The following is a 24,385-nucleotide window of genomic DNA, read 5'->3' as shown; positions in this document are numbered from 1 at the left end:
CTTGGAGAAGTTATACACTCTTCCTGGCTTGGAGAAGTTATACACTCTTCCTAGCTTGGACAAGTTATACACTCTTCCTGGCTTGGAGAAGTTATACACTCTTCCTGGCTTGGAGAAGTTATACACTCTTCCTGGCTTGGAGAAGTTATACACTCTTCCTGGCTTGGAGAAGTTATACACTCTTCCTGGCTTGGAGATGTTATACACTCTTCCTGGCTTGGACAAGTTATACACTCTTCCTGGCTTGGAGAAGTTATACACTCTTCCTGGCTTGGAGATGTTATACACTCTTCCTGGCTTGGACAAGTTATACACTCTTCCTGGCTTGGAGAAGTTATACACTCTTCCTGGCTTGGAGAAGTTATACACTCTTCCTGGCTTGGAGAAGTTATACAGACTCACATCTTTATTGCCTCAGTAAAGTTACTCAGTCATATGATTCACCAGGTTAATCTTCTTCTCCAGGATCATCTTGTTCTCCAGGTTCATCTGGTTCCCAAGGTTGATATTGTTCTGCAGGTTCATCTGGTTCTCCAGGTTCATCTGGTTCTCCAGGTTCATCTGGTTCTCCAGGTTCATCTGGTTCCCAAGGTTGATATTGTTCTGCAGGTTCATCTGGTTCTCCAGGTTCATCTGGTTCCCAAGGTTGATATTGTTCTCCAGGTTCATCTGGTTCTCCAGGTTCATCTGGTTCTCCAGGTTCATCTGGTTCTCCAGGTTCATCTGGTTCTCCAGGTTCATCTGGTTCCCAAGGTTGATATTGTTCTGCAGGTTCATCTGGTTCTCCAGGTTCATCTGGTTCCCAAGGTTGATATTGTTCTCCAGGTTCATCTGGTTCTCCAGGTTCATCTGGTTCTCCAGGTTCATCTGGTTCTCCAGGTTCATCTGGTTCTTCAGGTACATCTGGTTCTCCAGGTACATCTGGTTCTCCAGGTACATCTGGTTCTCGAGGTACATCTGGTTCTCCAGGTACATCTGGTTCTCCAGGTACATCTAGTTCTCCAGGTACATCTGGTTCTCGAGGTACATCTGGTTCTCCAGGTACATCTGGTTCTCCAGGTACATCTGGTTCTCGAGGTACATCTGGTTCTCCAGGTACATCTGGTTCTCCAGGTACATCTGGTTCTCCAGGTACATCTGGTTCTCCAGGTACATCTGGTTCTCGAGGTACATCTGGTTCTCCAGGTACATCTGGTTCTCCAGGTACATCTAGTTCTCCAGGTACATCTGGTTCTCCAGGTACATCTGGTTCTCCAGGTACATCTGGTTCTCCAGGTACATCTGGTTCTCCAGGTACATCTGGTTCTCCAGGTACATCTGGTTCTCCAGGTACATCTGGTTCTCCAGGTACATCTGGTTCTCCAGGTACATCTGGTTCTCCAGGTACATCTGGTTCTCCAGGTACATCTGGTTCTCCAGGTACATCTGGTTCTCCAGGTACATCTGGTTCTCAAGGTACATCTGGTTCTCAAGGTACATCTGGTTCTCCAGGTACATCTGGTTCTCCAGGTACATCTGGTTCTCCAGGTACATCTGGTTCTCCAGGTACATCTGGTTCTCCAGGTACATCTGGTTCTCCAGGTACATCTAGTTCTCCAGGTACATCTGGTTCTCCAGGTACATCTAGTTCTCCAGGTACATCTGGTTCTCCAGGTACATCTGGTTCTCCAGGTACATCTGGTTCTCCAGGTACATCTGGTTCTCCAGGTACATCTGGTTCTCCAGGTACATCTGGTTCTCCAGGTACATCTGGTTCTCCAGGTACATCTGGTTCTCCAGGTACATCTGGTTCTCCAGGTACATCTGGTTCTCCAGGTACATCTGGTTCACCTTCTCCTTTAGTCTCTTTCAAATCTGAAAAAAATTGTAAGATATTTTAATAATTATTGCAGAAAATATTTAACAATTAAGTAAAAAACAACTTTACTGAAGCAAAACTTTAGTTGACTTAGTAAAACACTGTAGCTGCCTGTATACTGTAATGTTAATACTGTAGCTGCCTGTATACTGTAATGTTAATACTGTAGCTGCCTGTATACTGTAATGTTAATACTGTAGCTGCCTGTATACTGTAATGTTAATACTGTAGCTGCCTGTATACTGTAATGTTAATACTGTAGCTGCCTGTATACTGTAATGTTAATACTGTTGCTGCCTGTATACTGTATTGTTAATACTGTAGCTGCCTGTATACTGTAATGTTAATACTGTAGCTGCCTGTATACTGTAATGTTAATACTGTAGCTGCCTGTATACTGTAATGTTAATACTGTAGCTGCCTGTATACTGTAATGTTAATACTGTAGCTGCCTGTATACTGTAATGTTAATACTGTAGCTGCCTGTATACTGTAATGTTAATACTGTCGCTGCCTGTATACTGTAATATTAATACTGTAGCTGCCTGTATACTGTAATGTTAATACTGTAGCTGACTGTATACTGTAATGTTAATATTGTAGCTGCCTGTATACTGTATTGTTAATACTGTAGCTGCCTGTATACTGTAATGTTAATACTGTAGCTACCTGTATACTGTAATGTTAATACTGTAGCTGCCTGTATACTGTAATGTTAATACTGTAGCTACCTGTATACTGTAATGTTAATACTGTAGCTGCCTGTATACTGTAATGTTAATACTGTAGCTGCCTGTATACTGTAATGTTAATACTGTAGCTGCCTGTATACTGTAATGTTAATACTGTAGCAGTCTGTATACTGTAATGTTAATACTGTAGCTGCCTGTATACTGTAATGTTAATACTGTAGCTGCCTGTATACTGTAATGTTAATACTGTAGCTGCCTGTATACTGTAATGTTAATACTGTAGCAGTCTGTATACTGTAATGTTAATACTGTAGCTGCCTGTATACTGTAATGTTAATACTGTAGCTGCCTGTATACTGTAATGTTAATACTGTAGCTGCCTGTATACTGTAATGTTAATACTGTAGCAGTCTGTATACTGTAATGTTAATACTGTAGCTGCCTGTATACTGTAATGTTAATACTGTAGCTGCCTGTATACTGTAATGTTAATATTGTAGCTGCCTGTATACTGTAATGTTAATACTGTAGCTGCCTGTATACTGTAATGTTAATACTGTAGCTGCTTGTATACTGTAATGTTAATACTGAAGCTGTTTGTATACTGTAATGTTAATACTCTATCTGCCTGTATACTGTAATGTTAATACTGTAGCTGTTTGTATACTCTTATGTTAATACTGTAGCTGCCTGTATACTGTAATGTTAATACTGTAGCTGACTGTATACTGTAATGTTAATACTGTAGCTGCCTGTATACTGTAATGTTAACACTGTAGCTGCCTATATACTGTAATGTTAATACTGTAGCTACCTGTATACTGTAGTGTTATTTCTGTAGCTGCCAGTATACTGTAATGTTAATATTGTAGCTGCCTGTATACTGTAATGTTAATATTGTAGCTGCCTGTATACTGTAATGTTAATACTGTAGCTGCATGTATACTGTAATGTTAATACTGTAGCAACCTGTTTACTGTAATGTTAATACTGTAGCTGCCTGTATAACGTAATGTTAATACTGTAGCTTCCTGTATACTGTAATGTTAATAATGTAGCTGCCTGTATACTGTAGTGTTAATACTGTAGCTGCCTGTATACTGTAATATTAATACTGTAGCTACCTGTATACTGAAATGTTAATATTGTATTTGTCTGTATACTGGAATGTTAATATTGTAGCTGTCTGTATACTTTAATGTTAATATTATAGCTGTTTGTATACTGTAATATTAATACTGTAGCTACCTGTATACTGTAATGTTAATACTTTATCTGTCTGTATACTATAATGTTAATACCCTAGGTGCCTGTATACTGCAATGTTAATACTATAGATGCCTGTATACTGTAATGTTAATACTGTAGCTGCCTGTATAATCTAATGTTAATACTGTAGCTGCCTCTATACTGTAACGGTAATACTATAGTTACCTGAATACTGTAATGTTAATACTGTAGCTGCCTGTATATTCTAATGTTAATATTGTAGCTGCCTGTATACTCTAATGTTAATACTGTAGCTGCCTGTATAATGTAATGTTAATACTTTACCTGTCTGTATACTATAATGTTAATAACCTAGGTGCCTGTATACTGAAATGTTATTACTGTAGCTGCCTGTATACTGTAATGTTAATACTGTAGCTGTCTGTATACTCTAATGTTAATACTGTAGCTGCCTGTATACTGTAATATTAATACTGTAGTTACCTGAATACTGTAATGTTAATACTGTAGCTGTCTGTATACTCTAATGTTGATACTGTAGCTGCCTGTATACTGTAATGTTAATACTGTAGCTGTCTGTATATTGTAATGTTAATACTGTAGCTGCCTGTATACTGTAATGTTAATATTTTATCTGTCTGTATACTATAATGTTAATACTGTAGGTGCCTTTATACTGCAATGTTAATACTGTAGCTGCCCCTATGCTGTAATGTTAATATTGTAGCTATCTGTATAATGTAATGTTAATACTGTAGCTGCCTGTATGTTGTAATGTTAATACTGTAGCTGCCTGTATACTGTAATGTTAATATTGTTTCTACCTGTATACTGTAATGTAATACTGTATTTACCTTTATACTGTAATGTTAATGTTGTAGCTACCTGTATGCTGTAATGTTAATACAGTATTTACGTTTATACTGTAATGCTAATACTGTAGCTGCCTGTATACTGTACTGTTAATACTGTATCTATCTGTATATTGTATTGTTAATACTTTCGCTACCTGTATAATGTAATGTTAATACTGTAGCTATCTGTATACTGAAATGTTAAGTCTGTATTTGCCTGTATACCGTAATGTTAATATAGAATGAGACTGTACATTGTAATGTTAGTATGGAGGGAGACTGTACAGTGTAATGTTAATATTGAAGGTGACTGTACACTGTAATGTTAATATAGAAGGAGACTGTACACTGTAATGTTAATATAAAGGGAGACTGTACACTGTAATGTTAATATATATGGAGATTTTACAATTTAATGTTAATACAGAAAGTTGCTGTACACTGTAATGTTAATATCGAAGGCGACTGTACACTGTAATGTTAGTATAAAGGGAGACTGTACACTGTAATGTTAATATATATGGAGACTTTACAATTTAAAGTTAATATAGAAAGTTCCTGTACACTGTAATGTTAATATAGAAGGAGACTGTACACTGTAATGTTAATATAAAGGGAGACTGTGCAGTGTAATGTTAATATTGAAGGGGACTGTACACTGTAATGTTAATATAGAAAGAGTCTTTACAGTGTATTGTTAATAATGAAGGTGACTGTACACTGTAACGTTAATATGGAAGGTGACTGTGCACTGTAATGTTAATATGGAAGGTGACTGTACACTGTAATGTTAATATGGAAGGTGACTGTACACTGTAATGTTAATATAGAAGGTGACTGTACACTGTAATGTTAATACAGAAGGTGACTGTACGCTGTAATGTTAATATAGAAGGTGACTGTACACTGTAATGTTAATATGGAAGGTGACTGTACACTGTAATGTTAATATAGAAGGTGACTGTACACTGTAATGTTAATACAGAAGGTGACTGTACGCTGTAATGTTAATATAGAAGGTGACTGTACACTGTAATGTTAATATAGAAGGAGACTGTGCACTGTAATGTTAATACAGAAGGTGACTGTACACTGTAATGTTAATATAGAAGGTGACTGTACACTGTAATGTTAATATAGAAGGTGACTGTACACTGTAATGTTAATATAGAAGGTGACTGTACACTGTAATGTTAATATAGAAGGTGACTGTACACTGTAATGTTAATATAGAAGGTGACTGTGCACTGTAATGTTAATATAGAAGGTGACTGCACTGTAATGTTAATATAGAAGGTGACTGTGCACTGTAATGTTAATATAGAAGGTGACTGTACACTGTAATGTTAATATAGAAGGTGACTGTCTTCTAAAAGGTTAAAAACAGTTTAGTGACTTTCAGTCTGTTTTAAATTAAACATAAAAATAAGTTAAATATTGTTATTATGTTAAATATGAGAAAAATAAGAAAAAGTCTTACTAGATCGATAATAAACATTAACGAATGTTATTAAACAAAATAATAACATTCTTAATGTTAATATATATTAACATTTATTTTATACTGAGTTGTACAAGAGGCAGCAAGTGAACAATAAACAGTGTACAGTAGTACAGTGTGTAGACCAGTGTATAATAATAAGTGTACAGTAGTACAGAGTGTAGTCAAGTGTACCAGAGACAGCAAGTGTACAATAATAGTGTACAGTAGTACAGTGTGTAGACCAGTGTATAATAATAAGTGTACAGTAGTACAGAGTGTAGACAAGTGTACCAGAGGCAGCAAGTGTACAATAGTAAGTGTACAGTAGTACAGTGTGTAGACAAGTGTACCAGAGGCAGCAAGTGTACAATAATAGTGTACAGTAGTACAGTGTGTAGACAAGTGTACCAGAGACAGCAAGTGTACAATAGCAAGAGTACAGTATTACAGTGGGTAGACAAGTGAACCAGAGAAAACAAGTGTACATTAATAAGAGTACAGTAGTACAGTTTGTAGACTAGTGTACCAGAGACAGCAAGTGTACAATAGTAAGTGTACAGTAGTGCAGTGTGTACACAAGTGTACCAGAGACAGCAAGTGTACAATAGTAAGTGTACAGTAGTACAGTGTGTACACAAGTGTACCAGAGGCAGCAAGTGTACAATAGTAAGTGTACAGTAGTACAGTGTGTAGACAAATGTACTAGAGACAACATGTGAACAATGATACGTGTACAGTATTACAGTGTGTACACAAGTGTACCAGAGACAACAAGTGTACAATAATGCATAATTATCATTAAGTTGTCGTGAATCATGAACTAATCATAATAATAATAATAATAATAATAATAATAATAATAATAATAATAATAATAATAATAACAATAATAATAATAATAATAATAATAATAATAATAATAATAATAATAATAATAACAATAATAATAATAATAATAATAGTAATAATAATAACAACAACAATAATAATAATAATAATAATAATAATAATAATAATAATAATAATAATAATAATAATAATAATAATAATAATAATAACAATAATAATAATAATAATAGTAATAATAATAACAATAATAATAATAATAATAATAATAATAATAATAACAATAATAATAATAAAAATAGTAATAATAATAACAATAATAACAATAATAATAATAATAGTAATAATAATAATAATAATAATAATAATAATCATTATTTCTACAAGTACAACTTATAAAGACATAACTGACATCAGTGACTTAATATATAGAAAGTCCCTTGTTATGTCCCAGGATGCCACCCACACCAGTCCACTAACACCCAGGATGTCACCCACACCAGTCCACTAACACCCAGGATGTCACCCACACCAGTCCACTAACATCCAGGATGTCACCCACACCAGTCCACTAACACCCAGGATGTCACCCACACCAGTCCACTAACATCCAGGATGTCACCCACACCAGTCCACTAACATCCAGGATGTCACCCACACCAGTCCACTAACATCCAGGATGCCTCCCACACCAGTCCACTAACATCCAGGATGCCTCCCACACCAGTCCACTAACATCCAGGATGCCTCCCACACCAGTCCACTAACATCCAGGATGCCACCCACACCAGTCCACTAACACCCAGGATGTCACCCACACCAGTCCACTAACACCCAGGATGTCACCCACACCAGTCCACTAACATCCAGGATGTCACCCACACCAGTCCACTAACATCCAGGATGCCTCCCACACCAGTCCACTAACATCCAGGATGCCTCCCACACCAGTCCACTAACACCCAGGATGTCACCCACACCAGTCCACTAACATCCAGGATGTCACCCACACCAGTCCACTAACATCCAGGATGTCACCCACACCAGTCCACTAACACCCAGGATGTCACCCACACCAGTCCACTAACATCCAGGATGTCACCCACACCAGTCCACTAACACCCAGGATGTCACCCACACCAGTCCACTAACATCCAGGATGCCTCCCACACCAGTCCACTAACACCCAGGATGCCACCCACACCAGTCCACTAACACCCAGGATGCCACCCACACCAGTCCACTAACACCCAGGATGCCACCCACACCAGTCCACTAACACCCAGGATGCCACCCACACCAGTCCACTAACACCCAGGATGCCACCCACACCAGTCCAATAACACCCAGGATGCCACCCACACCAGTCCACTAACACCCAGGATGTCACCCACACCAGTCCACTAACACCCAGGATGTCACCCACACCAGTCCACTAACACCCAGGATGTCACCCACACCAGTCCACTAACACCCAGGATGTCACCCACACCAGTCCACTAACACCCAGGATGTCACCCACACCAGTCCACTAACACCCAGGATGTCACCCACACCAGTCCACTAACACCCAGGATGTCACCCACACCAGTCCACTAACACCCAGGATGTCACCCACACCAGTCCATTAACACCCAGGATGTCACCCACACCAGTCCACTAACACCCAGGATGTCACCCACACCAGTCCACTAACACCCAGGATGCCACCCACACCAGTCCACTAACACCCAGGATGCCACCCACACCAGTCCACTAACACCCAGGATGCCACCCACAACAGTCCACTAACACCCAGGATGCCCCCCACACCAGTCCACTAACACCCAGGATGCCACCCACACCAGTCCACTAACACCCAGGATGCCACCCACACCAGTCCACTAACATCCAGGATGTCACCCACACCAGTCCACTAACACCCAGGATGCCACCCACACCAGTCCACTAACACCCAGGATGCCACCCACACCAGTCCACTAACATCCAGGATTTCACCCACACCAGTCCACTAACACCCAGGATGCCACCCACACCAGTCCACTAACACCCAGGATGCCACCCACACCAATCCACTATCACCCAGGATGCCACCCACACCAATCCACTATCACCCAGGATGCCACCCACACCAGTCCACTATCACCCAGGATGCCACCCACACCAATCCACTATCACCCAGGATGCCACCCACACCAGTCCACTAACACCCAGGATGTGACCCACACCAATCCACTATCACCCAGGATGCCACCCACACCAATCCACTATCACCCAGGATGCCACCCACACCAGTCCACTATCACCCAGGATGCCACCCACACCAATCCACTATCACCCAGGATGCCACCCACACCAGTCCACTAACACCCAGGATGTCACCCACACCAGTTCACTATCACCGAGGATACCACCAACACCAGTCCAATATCACCCAGGATGTCACCCACACCAGTCCACTAACACCCAGGATACCACCCACACCAGTCCACTAACACCCAGGATGCCACCCACACCAGTCCACTAACACCCAGGATACCACCCACACCAGTCCACTAATACCCAGGATGCCACCCACAACAGTTCACTAACACCCAGGATACCACCCACACCAGTCCACTAACATCCAGGATGCCACCCACACCAGTCCACTAACACCCAGGATGCCACCCACACCAGTCCACTAACACCCAGGATACCACCCACACCAGTCCACTAACACCCTGGATGCCACCCACACCAGTCCACTAACACCCAGGATACCACCCACACCAGTCCACTAACACCCAGGATGCCACCCACACAAGACCACTAACACCCAGGATACCACCCACACCAGTCCACTAACACCCAGGATGCCACCCACACCAGTCCACTAACACCAATGATGCCACCCACACCAGTCCACTAACACCCAGGATGCCACCCACACCAGTCCACTAACACCCAGGATGCCACCCACACCAGTCCACTAACACCCAGGATGCCACCCACACCAGTCCACTAACACCCAGGATGCCACCCACACCAGTCCACTAACACCCAGGATGTCACCCACACCAGTCCACTAACACCCAGGATGCCACCCACACCAGGCCACTAACACCCAGGATGCCACCCACACCAGTCCACTAACACCCAAGATGCCTCCCACACCAGTCCACTAACACCCAGGATGCCACCCACACCAGTGCACTAACACCCAGGATGCCACCCACACCAGTCCACTAACACCCAGGATGCCTCCCACACCAGTCCACTAACACCCAGGATGCCACCCACGCAAGTCCACTAACACCCAGGATGCCACCCACACCAGTCCACTAACACCCAGGATGCCACCCACACCAGTCCACTAACACCCAGGATGCCACCCACACCAGTCCACTAACACCCAGGATGCCACCCACACCAGTCCACTAACACCCAGGATGCCACCCACACCAGTCAACTAACACCCAGGATGCCACCCACACCAGTCCACTAACACCCAGGATGCCACCCACACCAGTCCACTAACACCCAGGATGCCACCCACACCAGTCCACTAACACCCAAGATGCCTCCCACACCAGTCCACTAACACCCAGGATGCCACCCACACCAATCCACTATCACCCAGGATGCCACCCACACCAGTCCACTAACACCCAGGATGCCACCCACACCAATCCACTATCACCCAGGATGCCACACACACCAGTCCACTAACACCCAGGATGCCACCCACACCAATCCACTATCACCCAGGATGCCACCCACACCAGTCCAATAACACCCAGGATGCCACCCACACCAATCCACTATCACCCAGGATGCCTCCCACACCAGTCCACTAACTCCCAGGATGCCACCCACACCAGTCCACTAACACCCAAGATGCCACCAACACCAGTCCACTAACACCCAGGATGCCACCCACACCAGTCCACTAACACCCAAGATGCCACCCACACCAGTTCACTAACACACAGGAGGCCACCCACACCAGTTCACTAACACACAGGATGCCACCCACACCAGTCCACTAACACACAGGAAGCCACCCACACCAGTCCACTATCACCCAGGATGCCTCCCACACCAGTCCACTAACACCCAGGATGCCACCCACACCAGTTCACTAAAACACAGGATGCCACCCACACCTGTCCACTAACACACAGGATGCCACCCACACCAGTCCACTAACACCCAGGATGCCACCCACACCAGTCCACTAACACCCAGGATGCCTCCCACACCAGTCCACTAACACCCAGGATGCCACCCACACCAGTTCACTAACACACAGGATGCCACACACACCAGTCCACTAACACACAGGATGCCACCCACACCAGTCCACTAACACCCAGGATGCCACCCACACCAGTCCACTAACACCCAAGATGCCTCCCACACCAGTCCACTAACACCCAGGATGCCACCCACACCAATCCACTATCACCCAGGATGCCACCCACACCAGTCCACTAACACCCAGGATGCCACCCACACCAATCCACTATCACCCAGGATGCCACACACACCAGTCCACTAACACCCAGGATGCCACCCACACCAATCCACTATCACCCAGGATGCCACCCACACCAGTCCAATAACACCCAGGATGCCACCCACACCAATCCACTATCACCCAGGATGCCTCCCACACCAGTCCACTAACTCCCAGGATGCCACCCACACCAGTCCACTAACACCCAAGATGCCACCAACACCAGTCCACTAACACCCAGGATGCCACCCACACCAGTCCACTAACACCCAAGATGCCACCCACACCAGTTCACTAACACACAGGAGGCCACCCACACCAGTTCACTAACACACAGGATGCCACCCACACCAGTCCACTAACACACAGGATGCCACCCACACCAGTCCACTATCACCCAGGATGCCTCCCACACCAGTCCACTAACACCCAGGATGCCACCCACACCAGTTCACTAAAACACAGGATGCCACCCACACCTGTCCACTAACACACAGGATGCCACCCACACCAGTCCACTAACACCCAGGATGCCACCCACACCAGTCCACTAACACCCAGGATGCCTCCCACACCAGTCCACTAACACCCAGGATGCCACCCACACCAGTTCACTAACACACAGGATGCCACACACACCAGTCCACTAACACACAGGATGCCACCCACACCAGTCCACTAACACCCAGGATGCCACCCACACCAGTCCACTAACACCCAGGATGCCACACACACCAGTAAACTAACATCCAGGATGCCACCCACACAAGTCCACTAACACCAAGGATGCCACCCACAACAGTCCACTAACACCCATGATGCCACCCACTCTAGTCCACTAACACCCAGGATGCCATCCACACCAATCCACTAACACCCAGAATGCCACCCACACCAGTCCATTAACACCCAGGATGCCACCCACTCCAGTCTACTAACACCCAGGATGCCACCCACACCAGTTCACTAACACCCAGGATGCCACCCACAACAGTCCACTAACACCCAGGATGCCACCCACTCTAGTCCACTAACACCCAGGATGCCACCCACACCAATCCACTAACACCCAGAATGCCACCCACATCAGTCCATTAACACCCAGGATGCCACCCACTCCAGTCTACTAACACCCAGGATGCCACCCACACCAATCCACTAACACCCAGGATGCCACCCACACCAGTTCACTAACACCCAGGATGCCACCCACACCAATCCACTAACACCCAGGATGCCACCCACACTAGTCCACTAACCCCCAGGAGGCCACCCACTTCAGTCCACTAACACCCAGGATGCCACCCACACCAGTCCACTAACACCCAGGATGCCACCCACACCAGTCCACTAACATCCAGGATGCCACCCACGCCAGTTCACTAACACCCAGGATGCCACCCACACCAGTCCATGCCACCCACACCAATCCACTAACACCCAGGATGCCACCCACATCAGTCCATTAACACCCAGGATGCCACCCACACTAGTCCACTAACACCCAGGATGCCACCCACACCAATCCAGTAACACCCAGGATTCCACCCACAACAGTCCACTAACACCCAGGATGCCACCCACACTAGTCCACTAACCCCCAGGATGCCACACACACCAGTCCACTAACAACCAGGATGCCACCCACGCCAGTTCACTAACACCCAGGATGCCACCCACACCAGTCCTCTAACTCCCAGGATGCCACCCACACCAGTCCACATCCTGGGTGTTTGTGGGCTGGTGTGGGTGGCATCCTGGGTGTTAGTGGACTGGTGTGGGTGGCATCCTGGGTGTTAGTCGATTGGTGTGGGTGGCATCCTGAGTGTTGGTGGACTGGTGTGAGTAGCATCCTGGGTGTTTGTGGACTGGTGTGGGTGGCATTCTGGGTGTTAGTGGACTAGTGTCAGTGGCATCCTGAATGTTAGTAGACTGGTGTCGGTGGCATCCTGAGTGTTAGTGGACCGGTGTGGGTGGCATCCTGGGTGTTAGTGGACTGGTGTGGGTGGCATTCTTTGTGTTAGTGGACTGGTGTGGGTGGCATCCTGGGTGTTAGTGGACTGGTATGGGTGGCATCCTGGGTGTTAGTGGACTGGTTTGGGTGGCATCCTGGGTGTTAGTGGACTGGTGTGGGTGGTATCCTGGGTGTTAGTGGACTGGTGTGGGTGGCATCCTGGGTGTTAGTGGACTGGTGTGGGTGGCATCCTGGGTGTTAGTGGACTGGTGTGGGTGACATCCTCGGTGTTAGTGGAATGGTGTGGGTGGCATCCTGGGTGTTAGTGGACTGGTGTGGGTAGCATCCTGGGTGTTAGTGGACTGGTGTGGGTAGCATCCTGGGTGTTAGTGGATTGGTGTGGGTGGCATCCTGGGTGTTAGTGGACTGGAGTGGATGGCATCCTGGGTGTTAATGGACTGGTGTGGGTGGCATCCTGGGTGTTAGTGAAAATGGGAGGCATAGACGAGACAGGAGAAAGGGACTACATAGTAGGTACACTTCAGTCTGTAGAGCACAAGGTGGTCATTGCAGTGATGTATAATCCACCACAGAACTGCAGGAGGCCAAAAGAGGAATATGAAGAGAGCAACAGAGCAATGGTGGACACACTTGCTGAGGTGGCAAGAATAGCTCACTCCAGCAGAGCAAAGTTGCTGGTTATGGGGGATTTCAATCACAGGGAGGTTGACTGGGAAAACCTGGAGCCACATGGGGGTCCCAAAACATGGAGAGCCAAGATGATGGATGTGGTGCTGGAAAACTTCATGAACCAACATGTTAAGGACACTACCAGAGTAAGAGGGGAGGATGAACCATCAAGATTGGACCTTGTGTTCACCCTGGGCAGTTCAGACATTGAGGACATCACATATGAGAGTCCCCTAGAATCTAGTGACCACGTGGTTCTGTGCTTTGAATACATAGTAGAGTTGCAAGTGGAGAGAGTAACAGGAGTTGAATGGGAAAAGCCAGACTATAAAAGAAGGGACTACATAGGGTTGAGGAACTTCCTGCGGGAGGTCCAGTGGGACAGAGAACTGGCAGGAAAGCCAGTAAATGAAATGATGGAATATGTAACAATAAAATGCAAGGAGGCAGTGGAAAGGTTTATTCCCAAGGGCAACAGAAACAATGGGAAGACCAGAAGAAGCCCCTGGTTTACCCGACGGTGTAAGGAGGAAAAAACAGAGCGCAATAGAGAATGGAAAAAGTACAGAAGGCAGAGAACACATGAAAATAGGGAGATCAGTCACAGAGCCAGGAACGAGTATACACAGGTAAGGAGGGAGGCCCAGCGACAGCATGAAAATAACACAGCATCGAAAATCAAGACTGACCCGAAACTGTTGTATAGCCACATCAGGAGGAAGACAACAGTCAAAGACCAGGTGATCAGACTGAGGACAGAAGGTGGAGAACTCACAAGAAATGATCAGGAGGTATGTGAGGAGCTAAACAGGAGATTTAAGAAAGTTTTTACAGTAGAGACAGGAAGGGCTCTGGGAAGACAGCACAGAAGGGAACATCAAGAGGGAATATACCAACAAGTGTTGGATGACATACGAACAACCGAGGAGGAGGTGCACAAGCTACTAAGTGACCTTGATACCTCAAAGGCGATGGGACCGGACAACATCTCCCCGTGGGTCCTTAGAGAAGGAGCAGAGATGCTGTGCGTGCCCCGAACCACAATATTCAACACATCCCTTGAAACTGGGCAACTACCTGAGAAATGGAAGACAGCAAATGTAGTCCACATATTTAAGAAAGGAAACAGAAATGAGGCACTAAACTACAGACCTATGTCTCTGACATGTATTGTGTGCAAAGTCATGGAGAAAATTATCAGGAGGAGAGTGGTGGAACACCTGGAATGGAACAAGATTATAAATGAAAACCAGCATGGGTTCATGGAAGGCAAATCATGTGTCACAAACCTTCTGGAGTTTTATGACAAGGTAACAGAAGTAAGACACGAGAGAGAGGGGTGGGTTGATTGCATTTTCCTAGACTGCAGGAAGGCCTTTGACACAGTTCCCCACAAGAGACTAGTGCAGAAGCTGGAGGATCAGGCACATGTAACAGGGAGGGCACTGCAATGGATCAGGGAATACCTGACAGGGAGGCAACAACGAGTCATGGTACGTGAAGAGGTATCACAGTGGGCGCCTTTGACGAGCAGGGTCCCACAGGGGTCAGTTCTAGGACCAGTGCAATTTTTGATATATGCGAACGACATGATGGAAGGATGATGAGATGATGATGTGAAGTTGATGAGAAGAATTAAATCGGATGAGGATGAGGCAGGACTGCAAAGAGACCTGGACAAGCTGGACATGTGGTCCAGAAACTGGCTTCTCGAATTCAACCCTGCCAAATGCAAAGTCATTAAGATTGGGGAGGGGCAAAGAAGACCGTAGACAGAATATAGGCTAGGTGGACAAAGACTACAGACCTCACTCAGAGAGAAAGACCTGGGGGCTACCATAACACCGAGCACGTCATCGGAGGCATACATCAACCAAATGACTGCTGCAGCATACGGGCACCTGAAAAACCTGAGAATAGCATTCCGATACCTTAATAAGGAATCGTTCAAGACACTGTACACTGTGTATGTTAGGCCCATACTGGAGTATGCAGCACCAGTCTGGAACCCACACATGGTTAAGCACGTCAAGAAGTTAGAGAAAGTACAAAGGTTTGCAACAAGGCTAGTCCCAGAGCTCAGGGGAATGTCGTACGAGGAAAGGTTGAGGGAAATCGGACTGACGACACTGGAGGACAGAAGGATCAGGGGAGACATGATAACGACATACAAGATACTGCGGGGAATAGACAAGGTGGACAGAGATAGGATGTTCCAGAGAGGGGACACAGAAACAAGGGGTCACAACTGGAAGCTGAAGACTCAGACGAGTCACAGGGACGTTAGGAAGTATTTCTTCAGTCATAGAGTCGTCAGGAAGTGGAATACCCCAGCAAGTTAAGTAGTGGATTCAGGAACCATACATAGTTTTAAGAAGAGGTATGACAAAGCTCAGGATGCAGAGAGGGAGAGGACCTAGTAGCGATCAGTGAAGAGGCGGGGCCAGGAGCTGAGTCTCGACCTCTGCAGCCACAATTAGGTGAGTACAATTAGGTGAGTACCCAGGTACCTACTTACTGCTAGGTAAACATGGACAGCAGGTGTCTTAAGGAAACACTTCTTAATATTTTCAGCAGTACCGGGGACTGAACCGTGGACCTCATAATCTTAGCTGAGTGCGCTGCCGACCCAGGTAAATGTCACCCTGTTGAAGGTCTGACTTCCACTGCTGGAAAACAACTTTTGTAACCTGCCATCTCAACTTCCACTGCTGGAAGTCAACTCTTGTAATCTGCCATCTCAACTTCCACTGCTGGAAGTCAACTCTTGTAATCTGCCATCTCAACTTCCACTGCTGGAAGTCAACTCTTGTAACTTGCCATCTCAACTTCCACTGCTGGAAGTCAACTCTTGTAATCTGCCATCTCAACTTCCACTGCTGGAAGTCAACTCTTGTAATCTGCCATCTCAACTTCCACTGCTGGAAGTCAACTCTTGTAATCTGCCATCTCAACTTCCACTGCTGGAAGTCAACTCTTGTAATCTGCCATCTCAACTTCCACTGCTGGAAGTCAACTCTTGTAATCTGCCATCTCAACTTCCACTGCTGGAAGTCAACTCTTGTAATCTGCAATCTCAACTTCCACTGCTGGAAGTCAACTCTTGTAACTTGCCATCTCAACCCAGATTATTGTAACTAAGATAAACCCACAAGGGTCACACAGTAGCTATGGTGCATTTTGCAGCTACCTTCAATATAATTACCATGATGGTAACTGTTATAGCGTCTTCCGTGATGGATGCTATCATGAACATAGAAACTACCATGGAAACTTACGAGTGTGGTAGATATCAAGAATACAGCAGCTATCATGGAGGTTATTGCCATGATGGTAGGTATCATGAATGTAGCAGCTACCATGATTTTACCTAATATGAAACTATCAAGAAAATACTAGGTACCCTGAAGGTAGTTACTGTAATGGAAGTTACCATGAGGGTAGCTATCATGAATATAGCAGTTACCATGATGGTAGAAACCATGACAGCAGCAATTATGAGTATTACAGATACGTGCGCAGAACTGGACCGAAAAAAAAATCGAAAAAATATGGAAATTCAGTTTATCATATATATAAAATATCTTAACTCACTGACAACATAAGAAACAATGTTTAACGTTAATACAAGGAATTATGGTGATATATCATGTATGGTGACACCACCACTACCAATGTTCAACGTTACTACAAGGAATTATGGTGATATATCATGTATTGTGACACCACCACTACCAATGTTCAACGTTACTACAAGGAATTATGGTGATATATCATGTATGGTGACACCACCACTACCAATGTTCAACGTTACTACAAGGAATTATGGTGATATATCACGTATGGTGACACCACCACTACCAATGTTCAACGTTACTACAAGGAATTATGGTGATATATCATGTATGGTGACACCACCACTACCAATGTTCAACGTTACTACAAGGAATTATGGTGATATATCATGTATGGTGACACCACCACTACCAATGTTCAACGTTACTACAAGGAATTATGGTGATATATCATGTATGGTGACACCACCACTACCAATGTTCAACGTTACTACAAGGAATTAGGGTGATATATCATGTATGGTGACACCACCACTACCAATGTTCAACGTTACTACAAGGAATTATGGTGATATATCATGTATGGTGACACCACCACTACCAATGTTTAACGTTACTACAAGGAATTATGGTGATATATCATGTATGGTGACACCACCACTACCAATGTTCAACGTTACTACAAGGAATTATGGTGATATATCATGTATGGTGACACCACCACTACCAATGTTCAACGTTACTACAAGGAATTATGGTGATATATCATGTATGGTGACACCACCACTACCAATGTTCAACGTTACTACAAGGAATTATGGTGATATATCATGTATGGTGACACCACCACTACCAATGTTCAACGTTACTACAAGGAATTATGGTGATATATCATGTATGGTGACACCACCACTACCAATGTTCAACGTTACTACAAGGAATTATGGTGATATATCATGTATGGTGACACCACCACTACCAATGTTCAACGTTACTACAAGGAATTATGGTGATATATCATGTATGGTGACACCGCCACTACCAATGTTCAACGTTACTACAAGGAATTATGGTGATATATCATGTATGGTGACACCACCACTACCAATGTTCAACGTTACTACAAGGAATTATGGTGATATATCATGTATGGTGACACCACCACTACCAATGTTCAACGTTACTACAAGGAATTATGGTGATATATCATGTATGGTGACACCACCACTACCAATGTTCAACGTTACTACAAGGAATTATGGTGATATATCATGTATTGTGACACCACCACTACCAATGTTCAACGTTACTACAAGGAATTATGGTGATATATCATGTATGGTGACACCACCACTACCAATGTTCAACGTTACTACAAGGAATTATGGTGATATATCATGTATTGTGACACCACCACTACCAATGTTCAACGTTACTACAAGGAATTATGGTGATATATCATGTATTGTGACACCACCACTACCAATGTTCAACGTTACTACAAGGAATTATGGTGATATATCATGTATGGTGACACCACCACTACCAATGTTCAACGTTACTACAAGGAATTATGGTGATATATCATGTATTGTGACACCACCACTACCAATGTTCAACGTTACTACAAGGAATTATGGTGATATATCATTTATTGTGACACCACCACTACCAATGTTCAACGTTACTACAAGGAATTATGGTGATATATCATGTATGGTGACACCACCACTACCAATGTTCAACGTTACTACAAGGAATTATGGTGATATATCATGTATGGTGACACCACCACTACCAATGTTCAACGTTACTACAAGGAATTATGGTGATATATCATGTATGGTGACACCACCACTACCAATGTTCAACGTTACTACAAGGAATTATGGTGATATATCATGTATTGTGACACCACCACTACCAATGTTCAACGTTACTACAAGGAATTATGGTGATATATCATGTATTGTGACACCACCACTACCAATGTTCAACGTTACTACAAGGAATTATGGTGATATATCATGTATGGTGACACCACCACTACCAATGTTCAACGTTACTACAAGGAATTATGGTGATATATCATGTATGGTGACACCACCACTACCAATGTTCAACGTTACTACAAGGAATTATGGTGATATATCATGTATTGTGACACCACCACTACCAATGTTCAACGTTACTACAAGGAATTATGGTGATATATCATGTATGGTGACACCACCACTACCAATGTTCAACGTTACTACAAGGAATTATGGTGATATATCATGTATGGTGACACCACCACTACCAATGTTCAACGTTACTACAAGGAATTATGGTGATATATCATGTAAGGTGACACCACCACTACCAATGTTCAACATTACTACAAGGAATTATGGTGATATATCATGTATGGTGACACCACCACTACCAATGTTCAACGTTACTACAAGGAATTATGGTGATATATCATGTATGGTGACACCACCACTACCAATGTTCAACGTTACTACAAGGAATTATGGTGATATATCATGTATTGTGACACCACCACTACCAATGTTCAACGTCACTACAAGGAATTATGGTGATATATCATGTATAGTGACACCACCACTACCAATGTTCAACGTTACTACAAGGAATTATGGTGATATATCATGTATTGTGACACCACCACTACCAATGTTCAACGTTACTACAAGGAATTATGGTGATATATCATGTATGGTGACACCACCACTACCAATGTTCAACGTTACTACAAGGAATTATGGTGATATATCATGTATTGTGACACCACCACTACCAATGTTCAACGTTACTACAAGGAATTATGGTGATATATCATGTATGGTGACACCACCACTACCAATGTTCAACGTTACTACAAGGAATTATGGTGATATATCATGTATGGTGACACCACCACTACCAATGTTCAACGTTACTACAAGGAATTATGGTGATATATCATGTATGGTGACACCACCACTACCAATGTTCAACGTTACTACAAGGAATTATGGTGATATATCATGTATTGTGACACCACCACTACCAATGTTCAACGTTACTACAAGGAATTATGGTGATATATCATGTATGGTGACACCACCACTACCAATGTTCAACGTTACTACAAGGAATTATGGTGATATATCATGTATTGTGACACCACCACTACCAATGTTCAACGTTACTACAAGGAATTATGGTGATATATCATGTATGGTGACACCACCACTACCAATGTTCAACGTTACTACAAGGAATTATGGTGATATATCATGTATTGTGACACCACCACTACCAATGTTCAACGTTACTACAAGGAATTATGGTGATATATCATGTATGGTGACACCACCACTACCAATGTTCAACGTTACTACAAGGAATTATGGTGATATATCATGTATTGTGACACCACCACTACCAATGTTCAACGTTACTACAAGGAATTATGGTGATATATCATGTATGGTGACACCACCACTACCAATGTTCAACGTTACTACAAGGAATTATGGTGATATATCATGTATTGTGACACCACCACTACCAATGTTCAACGTTACTACAAGGAATTATGGTGATATATCATGTATTGTGACACCACCACTACCAATGTTCAACGTTACTACAAGGAATTATGGTGATATATCATGTATGGTGACACCACCACTACCAATGTTCAACGTTACTACAAGGAATTATGGTGATATATCATGTATTGTGACACCACCACTACCAATGTTCAACGTTACTACAAGGAATTATGGTGATATATCATGTATTGTGACACCACCACTACCAATGTTCAACGTTACTACAAGGAATTATGGTGATATATCATGTATGGTGACACCACCACTACCAATGTTCAACGTTACTACAAGGAATTATGGTGATATATCATGTATTGTGACACCACCACTACCAATGTTCAACGTTACTACAAGGAATTATGGTGATATATCATGTATTGTGACACCACCACTACCAATGTTCAACGTTACTACAAGGAATTATGGTGATATATCATGTATTGTGACACCACCACTACCAATGTTCAACGTTACTACAAGGAATTATGGTGATATATCATGTATTGTGACACCACCACTACCAATGTTCAACGTTACTACAAGGAATTATGGTGATATATCATGTATGGTGACACCACCACTACCAATGTTCAACGTTACTACAAGGAATTATGGTGATATATCATGTATGGTGACACCACCACTACCAATGTTCAACGTTACTACAAGGAATTATGGTGATATATCATGTATTGTGACACCACCACTACCAATGTTCAACGTTACTACAAGGAATTATGGTGATATATCATGTATGGTGACACCACCACTACCAATGTTCAACGTTACTACAAGGAATTATGGTGATATATCATGTATGGTGACACCACCACTACCAATGTTCAACGTTACTACAAGGAATTATGGTGATATATCATGTATGGTGACACCACCACTACCAATGTTCAACGTTACTACAAGGAATTATGGTGATATATCATGTATGGTGACACCACCACTACCAATGTTCAACGTTACTACAAGGAATTATGGTGATATATCATGTATGGTGACACCACCACTACCAATGTTCAACGTTACTACAAGGAATTATGGTGATATATCATGTATTGTGACACCACCACTACCAATGTTCAACGTTACTACAAGGAATTATGGTGATATATCATGTATTGTGACACCACCACTACCAATGTTCAACGTTACTACAAGGAATTATGGTGATATATCATGTATGGTGACACCACCACTACCAATGTTCAACGTTACTACAAGGAATTATGGTGATATATCATGTATTGTGACACCACCACTACCAATGTTCAACGTTACTACAAGGAATTATGGTGATATATCATGTATGGTGACACCACCACTACCAATGTTCAACGTTACTACAAGGAATTATGGTGATATATCATGTATGGTGACACCACCACTACCAATGTTCAACGTTACTACAAGGAATTATGGTGATATATCATGTATTGTGACACCACCACTACCAATGTTCAACGTTACTACAAGGAATTATGGTGATATATCATGTATGGTGACACCACCACTACCAATGTTCAACGTTACTACAAGGAATTATGGTGATATATCATGTATTGTGACACCACCACTACCAATGTTCAACGTTACTACAAGGAATTATGGTGATATATCATGTATTGTGACACCACCACTACCAATGTTCAACGTTACTACAAGGAATTATGGTGATATATCATGTATGGTGACACCACCACTACCAATGTTCAACGTTACTACAAGGAATTATGGTGATATATCATGTATTGTGACACCACCACTACCAATGTTCAACGTTACTACAAGGAATTATGGTGATATATCATGTATTGTGACACCACCACTACCAATGTTCAACGTTACTACAAGGAATTATGGTGATATATCATGTATTGTGACACCACCACTACCAATGTTCAACGTTACTACAAGGAATTATGGTGATATATCATGTATTGTGACACCACCACTACCAATGTTCAACGTTACTACAAGGAATTATGGTGATATATCATGTATGGTGACACCACCACTACCAATGTTCAACGTTACTACAAGGAATTATGGTGATATATCATGTATGGTGACACCACCACTACCAATGTTCAACGTTACTACAAGGAATTATGGTGATATATCATGTATTGTGACACCACCACTACCAATGTTCAACGTTACTACAAGGAATTATGGTGATATATCATGTATGGTGACACCACCACTACCAATGTTCAACGTTACTACAAGGAATTATGGTGATATATCATGTATGGTGACACCACCACTACCAATGTTCAACGTTACTACAAGGAATTATGGTGATATATCATGTATGGTGACACCACCACTACCAATGTTCAACGTTACTACAAGGAATTATGGTGATATATCATGTATGGTGACACCACCACTACCAATGTTCAACGTTACTACAAGGAATTATGGTGATATATCATGTATGGTGACACCACCACTACCAATGTTCAACGTTACTACAAGGAATTATGGTGATATATCATGTATTGTGACACCACCACTACCAATGTTCAACGTTACTACAAGGAATTATGGTGATATATCATGTATTGTGACACCACCACTACCAATGTTCAACGTTACTACAAGGAATTATGGTGATATATCATGTATGGTGACACCACCACTACCAATGTTCAACGTTACTACAAGGAATTATGGTGATATATCATGTATGGTGACACCACCACTACCAATGTTCAACGTTACTACAAGGAATTATGGTGATATATCATGTATTGTGACACCACCACTACCAATGTTCAACGTTACTACAAGGAATTATGGTGATATATCATGTATGGTGACACCACCACTACCAATGTTCAACGTTACTACAAGGAATTATGGTGATATATCATGTATGGTGACACCACCACTACCAATGTTCAACGTTACTACAAGGAATTATGGTGATATATCATGTATGGTGACACCACCACTACCAATGTTCAACGTTACTACAAGGAATTATGGTGATATATCATGTATGGTGACACCACCACTACCAATGTTCAACGTTACTACAAGGAATTATGGTGATATATCATGTATGGTGACA

General features: G+C 43.1%; 1 protein-coding gene across 1 annotated transcript in view; it reads right to left on the bottom strand.

Moving 5' to 3' along the window:
* Positions 1–1,742: 1,742 nt before the first annotated feature.
* Positions 1,743–24,385, bottom strand: part of LOC128703820 (uncharacterized) — a 125,413-nt gene continuing 102,770 nt past the window's right edge. The window contains exon 5 of the mRNA XM_053798662.2: positions 1,743–1,854. Within this exon, the coding sequence (XP_053654637.2) occupies positions 1,839–1,854 (16 nt within the window). The 3' untranslated portion in view covers positions 1,743–1,838. The remainder of the gene's footprint in view (positions 1,855–24,385) is intronic.

This window comes from Cherax quadricarinatus, chromosome 79, assembly GCF_038502225.1.
Source record: "Cherax quadricarinatus isolate ZL_2023a chromosome 79, ASM3850222v1, whole genome shotgun sequence".
Taxonomy (NCBI): Eukaryota; Metazoa; Arthropoda; class Malacostraca; order Decapoda; family Parastacidae; genus Cherax; species Cherax quadricarinatus.
The sequence above is the reverse complement of the archived record's forward strand: the minus strand, read 5'-3'. Positions and strand labels throughout refer to the sequence as shown.